At 51.2% G+C, this 19,886-nt stretch overlaps 1 protein-coding gene across 2 annotated transcripts in view; it reads right to left on the minus strand.

Moving 5' to 3' along the window:
* NR3C1 (nuclear receptor subfamily 3 group C member 1) overlaps positions 1-19,090 on the minus strand; it is a 60,009-nt gene extending 40,919 nt beyond the window's left edge. The window contains exons 1-2 of one of the 2 annotated variants that reach the window (XM_058815116.1): positions 18,872-19,090; positions 15,864-17,052 (exon numbers count right to left, since the gene is read on the minus strand). In XM_058815116.1, the coding sequence (XP_058671099.1) occupies positions 15,864-17,038 (1,175 nt within the window). In that variant the 5' untranslated portion in view covers positions 17,039-17,052; positions 18,872-19,090. Of the gene's footprint in view, positions 1-15,863; positions 17,053-18,330; positions 18,400-18,871 lie in introns of those variants that run through there. The other variant, XM_058815117.1, reaches the window with a different exon arrangement.
* Positions 19,091-19,886: the final 796 nt, after the last annotated feature.

Raw genomic sequence — 19,886 nt, forward strand, 5'->3', positions numbered from 1 at the left:
TACAAGCAGGAATTATACTATCATAGAGGAATAATGCTGCTGTGTACATGCCCCCCATGTGGAACCCCAGCTCTCAGGATTCCCCGCTCCTGAGCAAGCACAAGCACAGAGCACATGCACACCTGAAGCAGACACACAGCACAGATGCTTCCTTCCAGGAGCTCTCAGTTATTTCAGAGTAAGCTTAATCTTGTGATTCAAGTGAAAAACCCTGCTGATGAGTGCTGGCAAACATTCCACAAGCCAAGTCCTGTAGTGTACACAGAACATTGCCACAGCACCTCCATTTGGGAGTCACAGTGCTGGTGGCTGGTCCCAGCCTCACCAGCCACGTGCCAGGGGAGCTGGAGCCTTGGCACGGCTTTGGCAATGCCTCTGACCCTCACCAACAGGGAGCAGTGGCTTTTCCAAGCACTTTCTCCTCCCTTGCAGTCATACAGAGCAGGAAGCTTTGGGCTGAGCCCCTTGCTGACCCTGAGCACTGCAGGAGTGGCTGCTGCAATCCCAGCCTGAGCAGCAGCCCTGGGAGCTGCACAGACAGCAGGGGCTGTGCCACCAGTTGGGGAGAAGGTGCCTGATCCCAAACAGGGAAAGGTGCCTGATCCCAAACAGGGAAAGGTGTCCGATCCCAAACAGGGAAAGGTGTCTGACCCCAAACAGGGAAAGGTACCTGATCCCAAACAGGGAAAGGTGTCTGATCCCAAAGAGGGAGAAGGTGCCTGATCCCAAACAGGGAAAGGTGTCTGATCCCAAAGAGGGAGAAGGTGCCTGATCCCAAAGAGGGAAAGGTGTCCGATCCCTGACAAGGAGAAGGTGCCTGATCCCAAACAGGGAAAGGTGTCTGATCCCAAAGAGGGAGAAGGTGTCTGATCCCAAACAGGGAAAGGTGTCTGATCCCAAAGAGGGAAAGGTGTCTGATCCCAAAGAGGGAGAAGGTGTCTGATCCCAAACAGGGAAAGGTGTCTGATCCCAAAGAGGGAGAAGGTGTCTGATCCCAAACAGGGAAAGGTGTCTGATCCCAAACAGGGAAAGGTGTCTGATCCCAAACAGGGAAAGGTGCCTGATCCCAAACAGGGAAAGGTGTCTGATCCCAAAGAGGGAGAAGGTGTCTGATCCCAAACAGGGAAAGGTGTCTGATCCCAAAGAGGGAGAAGGTGCCTGATCCCAAACAGGGAAAGGTGTCTGATCCCAAACAGGGAAAGGTGCCTGATCCCAAACAGGGAAAGGTGTCTGATCCCAAACAGGGAAAGGTGCCTGATCCCAAACAGGGAAAGGTGTCTGATCCCAAAGAGGGAGAAGGTGCCTGATCCCAAACAGGGAAAGGTGTCTGATCCCTAACAGGGAGAGGTGTCTGACCCCAAACACAGAGAAGGTATCTGATCCCAAACAGGGAGAGGTGCCTGATCCCTGACAAGGAGAAGGTGCCTGAGCCCAGGTGCTGCTGGGCTGGGTCTGCAGCTGCACGTCAGCCCCAGCTAATCCTGCTCTGTGATTCCAGAGGCACAGGCTGCAGCACAGCTGATAAGGAGCTGGCAGGGGAGCGTGGCTGAGCTCTCCCCTGCCTTTACGTGGACAGTTACAAAACCCATGGTTTGTTAGGAAATAGCCTCGGTCCCTGACCATCTCTCACAGGCAGACACCCTAATCTTGTCCCACAGGCTGGGGCTGACCAACAGCCTTCAGACCTGCGACTCAAACTGCTTGTCTGACATTTGCATGTCTACCCCGAGACAAAACCGGCGCGCTACTTCTCTAAAAATATTAAACAGCAAATATAGACCTGCTACATGTGCCTTCTAATCTAAGTAGATACCTAAGTAGATATCTAAGTAAATACAAGTTTCATAACAGAAAATTTAAAATTTGCATATGGTAAGAGATATAATCACAGCTGGTGATTTAGCAGAAAAGGCATCACTAGGGAGAAGAAGCAGTTTTCATTGAGCAAAAGGCTTCACCAAGTGCATTCCAACATGCCTGTCCTGTCAAATGCAAACCCAGACACTGCTTATTTATCAAAGGCAATTGCAAAACCCAGACTGGCTGGCCTGAAAACTGAAATTTGGACTGGCAAAAGGTTACTTAGAAGGAGAGAAAAGGCGCTTTCCTTTTTTACATGGGCCTGGGGAAAGGCTTTAAAGTGACAGAGGGAAGGGTTGGATGGGATTTTGGGTGAGGCCCTGGCACAGGGTGCCCACAGCAGCTGTGGCTGCCCCTGGCAGTGCCCAAGGCCAGGCTGGACAGGGCTGGAAGCACCTGGGACAGTCGAGAGTGTCCCTGCCATGACAGGGGTGGCACTGGAGGGGCTTTGAGGTCCTTTTCAACCCAAGAGGTCCTTTTCAACTATGATCCTGTCTTCACCATGCTGACAACAATAAAAAAAGAAAGTAGAGACTTCACCAACTCAGGGGTCCAAAATAAAAGGTGACTGTGTCAGTGCTGGAGTGCTACAAAATTATCATCAAATATTGGACTCCACTTTTTGAGATGAAGGATGGTAACAGACACAGCCCCTCCCCAGACAGCAGCAGCCTGATGAGCGTGACGCTGCAAAGGCATTCATAAAGGCAGGTGACAGCTCAGACACCTGCAGAAAGAGGAAAGGAATAACGTTCTGCAGATCTTCCGCGAACGGAAAATAACAGCAACAAGCCAGCAGGTTTGGTTAGAGCAGCTCCAAAGAGTCCAAAGGAATTCAAGAGACAGGCTGTGAGAGGGAGCATCTCAGGTGGTCCAGGGCAGGGAGAAAAGTGGAACTGCTCTTCCTGGAGAAACTGCTCCAGTGTGCAGTGACACAGCTCTGCTCTTCCACTTCTGTGCCCCAACTGTGGCATCCTACAGCAAGGACAGCACTGCCCAAAGACTGACTTAAACCAAACAACTTCTGCTTTGGAAGCGATCTGAAAGGCTGAGCTCCAGAAGCAAGAGCAAAGCAACGTGCCCTGGAGCAGAGCAGCAGCCATGGAGGATGGAGCCATCAGCTGCCTGGTCTCACTCATGGGCACACAAAGGTCTCCAAAGCACAGGCTGGAGAAGCAGTGATTGTCATTTTGTCATTTTAACACAACGCCTCCCAGGCAGCGTCTCACCGCCAGCTTGTTTGTATTACTGCTAATTTTCACATGTTGTGCGAGGCTCAGTCCAAGCAATTAATGCTCTGCAGTATCTGCACGATGACTTTCTACTGGAAAGAATTAGAAACCCCCTCAGGGCAGAAATAGGCAAAGGATTCCCAACACCATTCCCCGCTCCGGCATCGAGAACAGCTTTATTCACTGAAACTACAATTCTGGGAAAACGGTTGAGATTCATCATCACCCTGGGAAATGTACAGCAGAAACACAATGTACTGCACACACGGGGTGTCTGAGGAGGGATGTGCAGGAGGGACGTGCGCCCTGGCATCCCCAGCCCTGCCCTGCAGACCCCAGCACAGCCAAAGCAGGGGCAGCTTCTCCAGCAGCTCACCTCTCACCTTGGAAACCCCCTCAAATTTTATTTTTTAATTAATTTAATGCACCCTGAAACCAGGAGGCTGAACTACCACAGCACACTGTTAACACAGCAGCAACACACATAATCACCTTCCCTGGGAAAGAATGATTAGAGAGGGGAGAGCACCGAGCTCTATCCTTGGCAGTTAGAAAGTAAAGAAAATAAACTGCTGGAATGGATAGAACATGGTCAAGTTCTTGTTTTTCTTGAACAATTAAAGCTCTCCCTTGCTGTGTTTGTAGAAAATACTTTGAAAGTTTACATTTCAGTTACAAATCTGTATTAATTCCATTAAATTGATATTCATTCTACTCACTACAATCTCCCTGCAGTTAAACTAGCAAAAAAATTGATTTTTGGCAAACCGGGCTCTGGCTGCTTTGGTGGCACATCCGTGGCAGCAGCACAGGAGTGAAAAGAACATTTCTCAGAGCTGGTACAGCAACCCAAAGCGTATGGGGACAACAGGGACAGCCAGGGAAACTACTGACAGCAATATGTGTGACAGAGTAACCCATCTTTATAATAGAAGATTTTAATTTCCTAGATGTCTCTGGAACGATGACTACAGCATGGAAGAAGTGAAGGATGGCTTTCAAGCCCTTAGGAATTCTCCCAGGCAGCATCTGGCAAAGCCTGTTTCCTATAATCACCTTGATTTATCTGAAATTTTAAAGACAAAATGAAGTATGGAATTTACCACATGGGGTGGGGGGAATACACAAACATGTGAATATCCCAATATCAGAAATGAGGAAAGGAAAAAAGTGTTGTGCAGGAAGACATCACCATAACCCCCCTGGATTTGTCACTGCCTCCCTCCAATTTGGCTGCTTATCTGGTGGCACCTGGGGACCATTTCTAAAGCACTGGAGCCAAAGCCATGCAGAGAAGTGCTCTGGGAGCCAGCCAGGAGCAGGCAGGAGGGAAGGGGCAGCGCTGGGATGGCAGCACAGCCACAGCTGCTCCTCCACCCTCCCTGGTGACAAACACCCTCATCCACCTGCACCCTGAGCTAAGGGCGTCCCCAGAGGAGCAGGGACAACCCAAACCCTTCCTGAGCCCCAGCTCTGAGCTCCATCCTGTGCAGATGCACAGACAATACTGCCCAGGCTGCCAGCCCTGCCTTTCCAGCTGCAGCTCCCTCTGCTCCGTGCTCACAGAGCTGTCCAGCCTGGCACCCAGCACCCGAAACAGCTCAGGATCAGCCAGCCCAGACCCCCCTGTGCATGCTCCCTGCCCAGCCCAGTGCTGACACACAGGGAACCAGTCCCCAGCCCCACCAGGCACCCCAAATCCTGCCCCACTGCCCAGCCCACAAAGAACTGCTGTACCAGTTCTGTGACAGCCTGGGGGGGTGTTGGGTTGGTTCTGTCATTGGAAATGGCCTCTGGCAAGGAATCATGTCAAAGACTTAAAGGAAGGAAAAAAAGCAATTCCAGTCGATACAGGTGGACTGGATTTCCAGCTGACCGCCATCCTCAGGGCAGCCCAGGACACTGATGTGGGTATCCCAGTATCAGAAATGATGTGTTCCTTCCAGGAGCAAGGACAGCTCTTTCGCAAGAGCCTCCACGTGCTCCGTGACCTTACAGGTTTACAGGCTGCCCTGTGCCAAGGGCCAGAGCTGGGCTCCCAACCTGTGCCAAGGGCCAGAGCTGGGCCCCAACCTGTGCCCCTTGCAGGTTTACAGGCTGCCCTGTGCCAAGGGCAGAGCTGGGCTCCCAGCCTGTGCCAAGGGCAGAGCTGGGCTCCCAACCTGTGCCCCTTGCAGGTTTACAGGCTGCCCTGTGCCAAGGGCAGAGCTGGGCTCCCAACCCACCCTGCTCCAGCTCCTCGGCAGCTGCAGGTGCTCCATCACGGTGCTGGTTCACTGCAGACACCATCTTTGAGGGCTGGCAGCTCTTCCAGGTGTGCTGGGCAAAGCCAGCCTGGCCAGGGGATGGCTGGCACTGCACTGACCCCACAGAGCTCCCCCTGCCCAGACCCTGTGCCAGCAGCCCCACTGGGCTCTGGCCATCCCTTCCCACCCACCTCCTTCACCACCTCCCACCTGCCTGGGCTTGCAGAGCTGCCTGCCAGGTAAAAATGGGATGGTTTGGAAGTTTTTGATAAAATCTGGAATGGCAAGTTTTGCTATTCCCATGGATTTCAAGGGCTTCCCTTGTTAGCCCCGTTTCATTCTGAAATCAGGACAGTTTTAAGATGTCCACACCTTGAAGCGCCGCATGCAGGAAGCCAGTGCTGGTAGCACTTCTGAATACTTGGAAAGATTCAGAGAGCCAAATGCTGCATTTCCTTTAAAGCTCTTCCTCGGTTCTGAGGCTGGGGTCAGCCAGGAATAGAAACCCAGTCACTTCCTCCTCCCCACTGGTATGCCTGAGCCTCGGCCGGGCTTTGATCTGCCACACGGAACGAGCTCAGCCACTAAAATACTAAAATAAGGGGACTCAGAAACCTCCAGATTGTTATTTAATGAAAGATCACATGTCCCAACCTTTAACGTGCTAAAAGAGTCTTTAAAGATTTATCTTTAAAGTGATAAAATAAGTCCAAGCTCATTTGTCAAACCAGTTGCTCTGGTTGGAAAGTAGCTGTCAAGTATCTCGATGACTCAGGATGTTGTCGTGCAGGCATCCTAATATTAACTGCTCCCCTCAATAAGGGCTGAAAAAGGAATGCTCTGCTACTCATAATACAGAATTCCAAGCACCCGGGTTCTTACAACACTTACATTTCACATGAGGGAGTTTCAGCACTAGATTTTTTTATCAAACCATGAACTTGCAAATCACCTGGCACTGCATGAGAACAGACTTGTCTTCTCCAGCTATGGAAACCAAGTCAGCACAGAACTTGTTAGATGGGTTTTGTTAAAAAAGAAGGTGTCAGAGAAGCTTCCTTTTCAGTTCAGAAAATGGCAGATGTGCAGGGCTTAGCAGAAACACGTGTCCAGGAAGGGCAGAACTGGTACAGCGACACGAAAATGAAACCAAGGGAACTCAGACCCTGCACCAGAGAACCTCCCCACAGCCAGGGTGGCCAAGGCAGCTCTCAAAGGCCTGGGCTGGGCCAAAGTAGGTCAGAGAAAAAGCCTTTGCTGAAGTGTGGATTAAAGCAGCACTGCTATTCCAGCTGGGAGGGCCTATCTGTGATCCAGGATCATGGCTGCACTTTGTGCTGCTTCAAACAGCCGCACAAATTCAACCTTCTGTTTTCTTTTAACCCTAAAGCTTATCAGGATTGTTGGGTCAAAGCAAATAACCCCAAAAGCATTCCAAGTCTCCCTTTTCCCCTAAGTGGGATTACATAACTTTTTAATCAAAAAGCAAAGATAGAAGATCATTCTCTACAAACTAATTTTAATTCATGTCTGGAAATTCCAGCAAAGCACAGAAAACAACCTGGACATGGCACTCAGTGCTCTGGGCTGGTGACAAGGGGGGACTGGGCACAGCTTGGACTCAATGGTCCAGAAGGGCCTTTCCAAGCAAAATGATTCTGTCTGGAAATGACTTTTTAATAAAAGCCAGGTCTGGGAAACCCCAAAGGTGACTCCAGTGCCATCACTGGGGTCACTGCCAATCCTTACCAACAGCCAGTACCTCCCCCAGTATGGTATTATTTCAATAAACATGTGATAAACGTGTATTATCTTACTAAAATTAAGGTGTGGAATGAAATTAAATTCCACACATCTTCAGCATCCAAAAACTATTCTGCATACGAAGTTTAAGATTTCTAATTGTTAAAGCTGTTTTAAAAGTCTGTTTTCAGATACAACTTTTTTTCACATATTGGCTAATGTGCTAATCTAGTCCCTGTTTTAACAGAACCAAGATGCAGAGTCAGTTATAAAAAAAAGTCTAATTATACCTATATCACTCTCATATGGGGACAGCACAACTGATTTGGGAGCAATTCGTATGGAACACAAGATTAACAGAAATTCATCAGGCAAAATAAACCATCAAACATCCTAGTAGCAAAAGTAATAACCCACAGAAGAAAAATACAAGAGAGAAAAAAACAGCCGGGTGGTAGGAAACTGAAATCCACACGCAAACTGAAATCCACATGAAACTATCAAGTCTGTCAGTTCTTTTCTTTATTTAGTTTTGGTTTTTGTTTTTGAAGTTAACAAGCCTGAAGTGCATTCTTGCACAACAAATCCACACATGTGCATGCAGAACATGCATGTTTTCAGCACGGATTTATCCAAAACCTTGCTGATGGCTTTAGGAAGTTATTGCTTCAGAAAGGTAACAGAAACTCTTAGGGGAGGGAAAAAATAAGAGAAATAATATATGGGTACACAGCAATGGACAGCATGCCTGTGGATAGGTGTGCTGGTTTAAAACATTATTCTGAATTGACAGTATCTGGCCAACTGAAAAGCTGCCGAAATCCCAAATAAAACGCTGAATTTAATACATCACAGCTGTACTCACAGCCACCCTCACCCTTCATTTTTGAGAGAGACTGCTCTGAGACTCAGCTCTGTGGGCACGAGCGAGGAGCTCAGCACAGCACAGCAGCTTGGCACAGACCCCTGAGCCCACCCTAGCCTGGATCCCCCTGCCCATCCAGCCCCCGCCGTCCCAGCCCGGCCCGGTGGCACCGCAGTGCCAGAGGTGCTCCGACAGGGCAGCCTGGCCCTGGCACAGCTCCCCGGCCACACCGAGCCCTCCCAGACCCCGTCACCACATCCCTCCGCACCGCCACACCTCGGAGCAGGTTCTCCGAGCCCTGACAGCGAAAACAAACAGCATCAGCTGCTGGTCTGTGCCACAGATTCCAGACTCCTGGCTCGGGGCGGGGGGGACCTGCTGGAGCTTGGCAATAAAAGGCCCTGAGAAGCCCCAAAGCCCAAGTGGTGCTCTCAGAGCAGGCGGGGAGGGCAGGGGAAGGCAAGAGGACACCACGCAGGCTGAAGCCCACAGCAAGGCCAGGTGCACACACAGCACAGCAGCCCTGTCCTTCCCAAAGGCAGCTGGGAAGGAAGAGATCCATGGAAACCCTCTGGTCACACCCAATTCACACAGCTGGAGAGGAGCTGTGCAACGCCTGCAGGACTCTCATCTAAGAGCAGAACCCCACGTTGTAACACTCTCACAGAATGTCTAACCCCAGATATCCTGTTTTCACACCCCCCTCACCACTGAGATGCAGCCAAGCTGCTGCCCACTTGTGAGCAAAGAGGTCACCCACCTTCCAGCCCCTCTCCTCCATGGGAACTGCCAGCAGACACAGGGATTCAAACATTCGGGGACAGGGACACACACACAAAACCCCCCAAATCACCCCTGCCTGCAAAGCTTCTCGTAAGGAAAGACTGAAGCCCCTGCTGCAACCAGAAGTGCACCACAAGGGATCCTCTGGGTAAGGACAATGACAGGACCCCTTCCAGGTTTCTTGGAAAAAAGAAAACCAAGCCAGGGAGCTGTGAAATCACTTCCATTATTTGCTTCTAGAATAGATGACACATTTCAATGATACTTCATGATTTGCTCCTCCTTGACTCTACAGCGCATTTCGGAGTTTCTCAAGTAGTATTTTGAGGCAAACTACTCATTTGTGCCCTCATTTCCTTATAAAAAGTCCCATCCTGAGCAACACTTGCTAACTTTAAACTCAGTTACATAAATAAAAGTAATGAGAAATAAGAAGTGTCTGAATAAAGCAAGACAAGAGTAAATGGCGCCCTGCTGCTCACAAGTTTCATATTAAATCTTGTGTGACCGTGGTGCAGAAATTTGATGATCTCCAGCTGCTTTCTGACACACAGTAACTGTACAAACATATTACAAATAGTATGAAGAATGTATTACTGTAAAATCCAATATGAAACTAGTTTTCTTTACTAAATTACAGTAGCAGTGAGCTGAATTCAAGAAAGACATGATCATTATTTTAGAATTCCTTCCCCAACAGTACTTTTGCATTTGCAACATCACAAAACCCAAGATATTTAATCAAAAAGGGGAACTTGTGTATGATATTGCATCCCCACAGCAAGTATCAGCAGTCTGTGGGGTATTAATTTCCAATTAATCAGGATTGCAATTTTCTAGGAAGATTTAGCACGGACTGGCAGCTCCACAGGTAGAGCTGAAGCCTGGAGGTTTAATGGTGACCCACTGGCACTGGCTGGATTGAAATACACTGGGCTGGTACAGAAACATTCTCCACACACCATGTCAGGATGACTTCTGAAGAGCACAACTTCCTCCAGAAACCCAGACAATTGTGGTGATTATTGATTTAAGGCACCAGGCTACAGAACTCTACATGATATCCTGGGTAAGTAACACCACGTCCTGGAGTCTAAAGCAGGGAGAAATCCTGACCTCATGTCCATCCCCTGCACTCCAAGCCCAGCTCCAGGCTCCCTGAGCCCCAGGAGCTGCAGCTGCTCCACCTCTGGGACACGGAGGTGACACAGCCAGCAGGCCAGGCCACGGGACAGGGAGCAAATCCCTTTCTCAGGTGTTTTGTAGTTCTATTTCAAGCAATGAAGGCATGGCTTGAGCAGAGGGAGACGCTGCCTCAGCCAGGGATGGAATCCCAGCAGGAAAACCCCATGGCAGAGGTTTGGGGAGCTGAGTCAGACCAGGACATGGGAGGCACAGGCACAGCACCTTCTCTGGAGTGAAGGTGAGGTAAGGAGGAAAATCCCCAGATGAGACACAGTAATTGCACTGAGCTGTACCCCCAGCCCAACCCTGCACTCCTGGGAACACAGCTCCTCACACCCCGGTAAGGAGCTGGGTGCTGGACCGGTTTCACATGGGGGCAGCCCACCCCTGCTGCTTCTCCTGCCCACAGGCAGCAAGAGCTGCACGGCCAGAGCCCCCCAGCTGCCCCCAAGGCTGTGGTACCCAGTGCTCCAGCCCAAGGATGGAGCTCACTCCGTGCAGGTGACCCTCTGCCGACACCCCTCTGCAGGTGACAGCAATGCCGCAGCCACAATGGTCGCACCTCACAAAGGGGCAAAGAAACAGCCAGTTTGGTGTTTTGTTTTTTTCCCACAGATAGCCCAACAGAGCTGCTCTGGAGTCAGAGCCAAGACAATGAGATGGAATTATTCTTTTTTTGCGTGTGTCATCTCTTCCAGCTGTACGGGTTCACTCCTGTCCCGGGGGACGAGGCCATCCGCTGACAGCATCTGAGCAGCGTTTCCAGAGCCAGCACTGAGAGCAGCATTAACTCCTGCTCTGCAGGGCCTGGTGGGCTGAGCAAGGGCTGTGCTGCAGAAGGGCATCACTGGAGCTCACTCTCCAGGGGCTGTTACTAATGGTTATCAATGGATCTCACACTGCTCTGAATCAGCCGGAAAATCCCTGCAATGAGAACAATCATCTGTGCATGCAACAGTGCCACACATTAATTCTTCAGCAAATAAGATTAAAATCTGTGCATACTTGAGACTCTGGGAGACAAAGGCTGGGAAACCAAAGAGAGTTTAACCCAAACTGCCTGGGTTGGGTGCACAGCACTCAGCACATCCAAGTGTTCTGCCCAGAAACCACCCTGCTGCACACACACTTGTTCTGTGCTCCTGAGTTCCAAGCTGATCACTTCGCAAAGGCATTTCCAGGTTCCTTTCCCTACACCAGAGGTGATGCTCACGGTTATTTTAACAGCACAAGCCCAAGGTAATTGTAACTACAGCTCTACAAAGCTTTTCCCATCGCCTGTAACTTGGATTGAAAACGGGATTTTATTGGGATGGCGTTTTCCCCCAGACTGATGCCATGGGGACTGTTTGCAGAATGCACACATGACACTACAGCAGCACCTTGGGATGGGAGAGCAGCTTGGGCTGGCTCCAACCACCCCAAAAATTAATGCCAGTCCAAAGAGGACTTGGGAATCTTTTACAGTGCAGAAATAATTCCAGCTTGCAGTTACATATACACACAGAATATGCACCACTTGCTCACTTCCAAAATGAGCAGCAATAAGGGAAGAAGGGAAATTTGCTTCCCCCAAGATAAATTGCTCTCACTGTAAAAGTAATCTTTAGCATGGTAAATATACAATGTAGGAGTTGGATAATACCTGTATTTCACATTTCTGGGAAGATTCGTGAGTGGGACTCATTCAACCACAGCTTTGCCTTCACTGGCAGCAGGAGAGCACAAGGGTTTAACCATGGAGATAAATTTAAAAAAAATTGTATGGACAACAAAAATAAGGTTGCTTTATAAGCCAGAATTAAGTTTAAAACAAAGATCATTGTCAGGAGAAATAAATTTGCAGAAGTTAACCATTTGCACTGGACTTACAGCAACCTCCTTGGCTATGAGCTCAGCGGAATGATCAGCCAAAACTGGGAAAAGTGGATTACATCTCACGTGACCTCTCATTTATCTAGTTACCTTTCCACAGCACCTTAGAGCACATTCTGCAGGACATTCCTGATCCACCCCTTTCTGCCAGAACAACTGGATTTTTCACCATGTGCTTCCCGAGCACAGTACTGCATTAAGCTGACAAATCACAACACAGCCTGCTGGAACCCCGAGCACTCCGAACACCACGCCTGGGTTTTCTATCGCAGCAGAATGATGAAAAAAGCCCCGATTGCGGATGTCCCATACATTATCCCGTGCTGAGTCAGGCAGCACTGAGAGCCCTGCAGCCAGCCCTGCCAAGCCACCGGCCTTGGCCAGCAGCCGAGGGAAACAAAGCGGCAAGACAAACGGACAAGTGACCTTTACCACTGCTGGCAACAACCACGTCCTTCCCTTCCTTCCCACAGCACCTGAGCCCAAGAGAAGCCCAGCTAAAGAGCCAGGGGTAGAAGGGCAGAAGGGTAACTTCTGGAAGCAAGGCTTTGGACTGGGACCGACTAGAGAAACTTCTCCTTCCAGACTCTCCTCCTCTTTAATGGCTTCTCTCAGCTCTTGCCCTTTCTTAAACTTCCTTAATGATCCTTATCCCCCACAAGCTTAAGTACTAGGAACAATTTCAACTGTAATAAGAGAAGCCATAACACTGCCAGTGGGGCCCAGTTTCTGTGAATTCTGGCTGTGGGAGCAAACCCTGCACTGCTGGGCTGCTTCTCAGCATCCTTCACTCCCCCCACAACAAGCCACATCTCCAGGAAGTCAGAGCAATAGGAGCTGAGGGAAGGATTTAATGTATATACCATGCAAGAGCCCCACGAGTGTGTGTTGCTAAAACCATTTCCTTGAAATGGAACGGTTTTCCCTGGGTTTGTGCAATAAATCACAGCAACATCCCATCGCAGACAGACGCCAGCAAACCCTCCAGCTCCTCAGAGAAGCACTGCAGCACGATCTGCTCCTCTTCCAGCTGCTGTCTCACTGCCATTGAGGACAATCTAAGGTAAAATGTCTGTTATCCTACTTCTTCCTCCCGTTCATTCTGTCCACCCTCTTCATGGGCTGCACTGCTCAGAGGGGAGACCCTGAAGGATCCCAGGCAAAGCCGTGCTGCTGGCCAGAGCCTCCCTGCTGCTCAGAGCTGGAGCCAGAGGAGCTGCAGCTCAGAGCTTCACTGCTCAGCACAAGCCCCAGCTGGCTCTTCCACCAACAGCAGCCCATTGATTATTGCCAATTCATTGCCATCAATCAAACTCCTGAAGTTTGCATTCTGCTCGTTAACTTCCGGATCCCTCCTGCAGTTCACTGCAATCGATTGGTTTGCTTGGGCCTGATCATCACTTGTCTCATTAAAGCCAGCGTGCTGGGCTACCTGGAGGAGCAGAACCACTCAGAAATGGCATGACATCAGTTCCAGCCTGGGTGGACAGAAAACAACATTCCAGGTTTCGCACTAAACAGGCAGATTAAATACAACCTGAGCACCAGGGCTGAACTGCAGCCTTTCTTCCCCTATGTTCAGTCTACAATTAATATGTTATTAGTAGACAAATAATTCTACAAACACCAGAAAGTATTTCCTCCTGGAAACTGAAGCTTCTCAAAATCCCAGCCTCCACCTCTCACATTTAGTACCTAAAAAAAACAGACCACGGGAACCTGGCAAGAGAGTCCTTCCTTTGTTTCTAAAACAAATGCCAATTTTGTTAAGCCTTCTGCAAGAAAAACAAACAAATCCACAATACATCACCTTAAACTAACCCAGTTTAGACCAAATATTTCTGGCAAGGTTCAAGAAGAAAAAAAATTCCTGCTTCAAACCCAAGGCTCATTAATACCTCAAACACTGTAAAAGGAAGATGGACTTGCCTGAATGTTATAGAACAAAAATAATAAAGCAAACCCAAACAATGCTGTTTTTAGAAATGGACTTCATAGTTGAAGTGTATAAAAATCCTTGGGAAGTAAGAACAGCTTCCACAAACTTGTGAATAATGCATTTTTATGCAAAGCTCAGCTAGGAGCCACCTCAAAATTCTTTACACATTCCATAAAGAAAAAAAAAAAAAAAAAGCATTATCTTACAGCAAAAAGGAAGCAATAAAATGTAAGATGACCTTGCAGGAAGCAAGAACGTCAATGCTGAAGCCCCAGCATGGATAACCCTGGGCAGAGGAGGAGGCAGCTGGTGCTGGGATGCTCCAGGACGGTCCCTGCACTGCCCCAGGCACTGCCCCAAACTGCTCCAGAGAGCCCAAAACATCTCCCCCTCCCTCCAGGACAGCTCTGCCATGCTCACAGCCCGGAGGAGCTGCCCATCCCTCCAGGATCACACAGGACACGCTGCTGAACCCCAGGGCTGGGCACACATCTCCTGTCACCCACGCCAGGGCACAGGGCTCTGCCCACACAGCCCTGCTCAGCACAGCCGGGCAGCACCTCCTCGGATTTACCCTCACAAGTGACATTTCCATCACCTCGGGGGAACCTGCTTATTTAAACTGTCCCTGAAAGCCTCCTCCCCAGAGCAGAGACATTTCTTGCTTTGACACAAAGTTTATGATTATCATTAAAGATACAGTGAGAACAGAGGAAATAAACTCAAAAAAACGCCCACGAAACAAACCGAACACAACACGGAATCGGACAAATTATGCAAAAGGTTAGCACAAAGCTTTTCTAGTGTGTTGAAATAAATGGTGAGACACGCTCAATATTCACGTATCAAAGTGGAGTCCAATCACAGATTTTGATTTTCTTTTTTGGATCTCTTACATTAGAAATTTAAATACTTTAAAGAAAAAAAACCCCAAAATTTTGAACACTCCAAAGAAAAAAGAAAACATTTACAACAGAAATCAAAACCTATAAAAGAAACTGAGAATGAAAGCAAGCTAAAAGTTTTCTTCCTGAAACAAAGAAGGAATCCTCGCACACTTCATTCCAGCCATGGGAAAATGGAGCAAACATCGTGCAGGGAGAGCCCCGGGACTGGCGGAACACCCTGGGGAGCCGATTGTCAGCAGAGCAGTAAAACCCACAATGTTAAACCAGATCCTTCATGAAAAGCCTACAAAGGCCAGGTTTCTGTATAGGCACTTACAGGGCCATTTTCTAACAAATCCCCCTCTTCTGTGGCAGCCACACGCTGCTGGTGCAGAGTTGCTGAGCACAGAGCAGCTGAGGGAGACACACAGCTGGGTGTTCCCCTGGAACCAGAACCATTCCAGCAGCACACCTATCCCAGAGCTGTCCCAAAACTGTCCCAGAGCTGCTCCTCCAGCAGCGCTCCCCTGCAACAGCTGCACCTCTGCATTACGGCAGGAAACACACCCACCAAGGCACCGGCCACAGGTAGGACCCAGCTCCCCACACCCCTCCTGCCGTTCCACTTGGAGTTACATTCCAGCTCTGTTTAAGCCCGACTGCAAATACTCTTATCTCTTTAAAGGCAGTTATTGAACAAGCTGCTGAGTATTCCCCACTCGGAATCTTCTTGTCCATGTAAGGTAAATGCCTTACATTTAAGCACAGCAAAAACTTGAGTTCAGCTTAAATGTAATTCTAGAAATTTACCCAGCAACCAAGTTATTTTTGTGCATAACATTTAAGTAATGCTAGGAAAGAAAAAAAGCCCACAGTGATTGATCCTCTGACCCCTGGGAACGAAGGAGCTTTTGTATACATTTAAATACTTCCTCCCATACTGCCCGTGTATGGATCCTGCTACCACATACTCGATTCTCCCTCTAGGCTGTATCTTGGAAGTTTTATTTTTATTTATTTACTTTTTAGACCATGCCAGCTCCCCTCAAGTTTTCTTCCCTTTAATACCAATAATTAAGTAGTTGCTTAAAGCTGATGTACTGTGGGATAAACACTCCCCAGTGATGTCTGATCATCCACACATACCAAATGGAAAAGGAAAAAAAGCCCAGGCAACAAACCAGCATGCATGGAGCTGTGCTAAACACGCTTGTAGCGTTTTAATAAAGAGCAACACAAACTAATTACCTTGAATAGCCATTAGAGAAAGCAGGTCTGCCAGAGAGGTTGAGCGTTCCCAGTGGAGCCAATGCCTCGTCCCCTGATCCCTGGCACCTATTCCAATTTTCTGACCCGGCAGGAAGAGATGGAATGATATTAAAAATTGGTTTCTGATCCTGCTGCTGGGAGAGCGATGCAGTATTTAAATCATAGTGGTACATCTGTCCCCCAGAGGTGCTGACACCGTGGATGGAGATGGCCGAGACTTTCGTACCCAGCAGGTTAGACCCGGAGAAGTTGGCCTGGCAGTAAAGCGGGCCCATGTTTTCCTGCTTGATGCCGGGAGTACACAGTTCGATGAAGTCTTCCTTTTCTGTTTTCACTTGAGGCATTGGCATTTTGGAACTGGGTAAAAGGTCACCACGGTCATTAATTTTAGGTTTAGTGTCAGATAAAAGAGGAGGCTTGCAGTCCTCGCCGAGACTTCCTTCCAGGAGAAAGGCGTCGTCCGCGGATATGGGGGACAGCAAGCCGCCGTCATCGAGCAACGGGTCCAGCCGCCACGGGCTCCCGTTGGGCTCCTTGCCCGGCGACACCGGCGGCAATTCCAAATCCTGGAGGATATCCAGGGTGCTTTGGTCTTCAGAGAACAACTTCAAGTTGCCGCCATTCGAGCCCATCTGGCCTTGGACCGCAGCTCCCGACTCCGCGGGGACGCTGCGCCCGGCCATGCCTGGGAAATCCGGCTCGAGCGGCACCTCAGAAGACGCGGTTCCCTTGGCGTCCTCGGCCAGGCTCGAGGACTTGTTCAAGCTCGCAATACTTTCCTCCAGGAGCCTGAAGTCCGTGTCTCCAGAAGAGATGCCGATTTGGCCCTGGTGCGGAAATCCAAGGTCGTTTCCCATCACTTTTGCGTCTGTTTCACCCATGTACAGTCCCATCGAGAGCGACACTGCCTTGGAAAGGTCTGGCTGAGGCACATTGTTTCCTAATCCTTTTGGAAAGTCAGCCAAAGCAGGTTGCTGACTGGAATCTGACTGAGAAGATGCAGGGAGAGGAGATGTAGACACAGGGGCTTGGACAGTAGCTCCACCCCTGAAGGGTGGATGGAAGTCCATCACGATCCCTCCTTTGGTACTGATGAGTGCATTTTTCCTGGTTTCATCTTGATCCAACGGGTTAAGCAATTCTTTGGAATCCATTACTTTACCATTAACTATAAAAAGATGAGAAGCAGTCAAAGTCAGCACAGCAAGGACACATTAATAAAAGCTTGAAAATGAAAAGTCTAAATCCTTTGCCTGGCAAACCTGGCTCAGCTGCTCTGAGAGCAAAGGCACGGCACACCACGCTCTGGGCTGACACGTGCCATGTCTCTCAGACACACTGCACTTGTTTTCAGGGGGTTTTAGGTTTTGGTTTCTGTCTAGCGAGGAGGAACTATGTATTTTAAAGCTTTGCTAAACCTGGAGGAAGGGGTAAGTCTGCCTGCACACAACTTGGAATCAAGCTGCAGCACACGACATCTGTGCACACACTCTCCAGCTCTGTCACCCATCCCAGCACTAAGGAAATGTAAGAATTGTTAAAGGACCCAGTTTACAAATTTTGCCAAGTAAATTTCTCTGATACGTAACTACAGCTTGAGCAGGGGAAAAGGACATTTGCCACCTTTCCAAGGCAGCTCTCCCCTTGCAGAGCAGGTCTGGAGCTCCCAGAGGCGGCACCTCTGTGGTTTGGCATTCCCCAGGACTCAACCTCCCCACCATAAAACACAGCGTTTGCCACCTTTGCACGGGTTCAGCCTTAAAAAGGAACCCACCTACCTCGCAGTAAACCCCGCATAATTCTTTAAATACATCTCAAATTTATAAATAAAATCTAGCTAAAAATAAAGCAGGATTTTTACTACCTTACAGCACTCTACCCGTTGACTGCTGCTCTCCAAACACACCCGACGCTGAAAACAAACCTCGTAAGTTTCAGACGCTTGTATTTGCTACATGGTTGTTGGTTTTGTTTTCGTTTTTTTTTTTTTTTTTTTTTTTTTCAGCGGAGAGCATAAATATTTGGAGAAATACTGTAAATTCTTGGGCAAACTTCCGACACGGTGTCCGGCCTTGCCTCGGCAGCGCCCAGCCCGCACTGCCGCAGTCCGGGGGGCACTGCCAGCCCGTCCCCTCCCGCCGGGCACGGGGACACCGCCACAGCCGCGGCCCCGCCGCTATTTCTGTGCGCAAAGTTAAGGCTGCGAGCGGCAAAAAGGCCCCACGTGGAAAACCTTAAGGTGGCCCGGGCGAGCTGGTCCCGGGCGGGAGCGGCGGAGCGCCGGGAGCTCCGGGCAGCGGGGCCGCGGGGTCCCGTCCGCGCTGCCCGGCGAGCGCAGCCCCAGAGCCGCAGCCCGGAGCGCGGCCCGCGGGGCACCCGAACCGCCGCGCTGCTTAAGGTGGACACCCCACAGCGACCGGAAAAAACACAGAAAACACAAGAATACCTCCGGCGCTGCCTTCTTCCTTTTTTACACGGAGGGGAGGGAAAAGGTAGTTATTTCATTTGACAATTCCCCCAACGCCCAAAAAAAACAAGGCAGCGAATCATCCAGCGTAGGAAACGTGTCAAAAATCAGCTGCGAGAGTCTGCCCAAGGGCGGAAAACGCTGCAAATACTTAAAACCGCCGGATTGCAATAAAATCGCCTTTGCAAAGTACAGTTTTCAGAGAAATGTGTCGGGACCTGTTGAGCCGTCTCCCGGCACACCCACTCCAGCAGCAGCAGCCCCGCGCGGGGCTCGGCCGCGCTCCCCGCCCGCGCCCCCCGCTCCCCCGGGACACGGACACCGGGGGCCCGGCCCGGGGGTCCCCGCGCCCCGCCGGGGCGGCCCCGCCGCCGCTCCCGCTGCCGTCCCGCCCGGACCTCCTCTGGGGGCGGCTCGGCCCGGCTCCCCCCGCCCCGGGCATTCCTGCGGGCGCCGCCGCACCCCCCCGGCAAGTTCCCCGGGGGTAAGCGCGGCCCCGCGGGACCCCCGCCGCCCTTACCTCGTCCGGGGGAGGGCGCTGGGGCTCCTTCAGCCGCCCACGGCCATGGCGCCCCGCGGCGGGGGCGGCAGCCGGCTGGGGGGGTCAACAGCCGCCCCTCGGGGCCGCGGCGGCGGCAGCACCGCTCGCCCCGCCGCCGCTGATGCCGCTCCGGCCGCTGCCGCTGCTCCTCCCGCGGGCCCCAGACCCCGACCCGTCCCCGCCCGCCGCCGCGGCGCCCCCTCCGTTAATTAGCGCTAATTGCCTTGGCGGACCTCGCCCCCCCCCCCCTCGCTCCCCGCCCCGTCCCTCCGCCGGGCAGCGCCGCGCTCGGCGGTTCTGCCCCCGCCACAAAATGGAGGACGGCGGCGGCCGCCTCCTCCCCGTCCCCTCCCTCTCTCCCTCCCTCCCTCCGCCTCCCCGACGTGGAGAGGGAGTGGAGACAGCGGCTCGGCGAGGGGCGGCCGCGGCCGGAGCTGCTCCGCGCCCCGGCTCGCCTCGGCTCTGCTGTGCCGTGCCCAGCCCCGCTCCGGCCCCGCCGCCGCCGCCCGGCTCCGGGGCAGCCCCAGCCGAGGGCGAACGGTGCGACCTGTTGGCCGAGACGGGAAAGTGCAGCCGGGCCCGGGCCCGGCCCCGAGCGGGCACGGCGGAGCGGGCACGGCGGGGCACGACAGGGCAGAGCTGGGTAGGACAGAGTGGACAGGGCGGGACGGACAGAGTGGACAGGGCTGGGCAGAATGGGGCAGGACACAGCAGAGCAGGGCAAGGGGAGATGCTCCTGCTCAGCCCTGGCGTGGCACAGCTGGAGCCCGTTTCCAGCTCTGGGCTCTGCTCTATAGGTGAGACAAGGAACGACTGGGGAGGGTCCAGCAGAGGCCGCGAATATGTTGAGGGGTCTGGAGCATCTTTCTGATCGAGGACGGACTGTGGGAGCTGAGCTGGGTTGGTCTGGAGAAAACTGACAGGGATCCCATCAATCCATACAAACATCTCCAAGGGCTGGCTGAGGATGGTGCCAGACCCTGCTCATGGTGCC

The sequence above is a fragment of the Ammospiza caudacuta genome, chromosome 16, assembly GCF_027887145.1.
Source record: "Ammospiza caudacuta isolate bAmmCau1 chromosome 16, bAmmCau1.pri, whole genome shotgun sequence".
In the NCBI taxonomy this organism is placed as follows: domain Eukaryota; kingdom Metazoa; phylum Chordata; class Aves; order Passeriformes; family Passerellidae; genus Ammospiza; species Ammospiza caudacuta.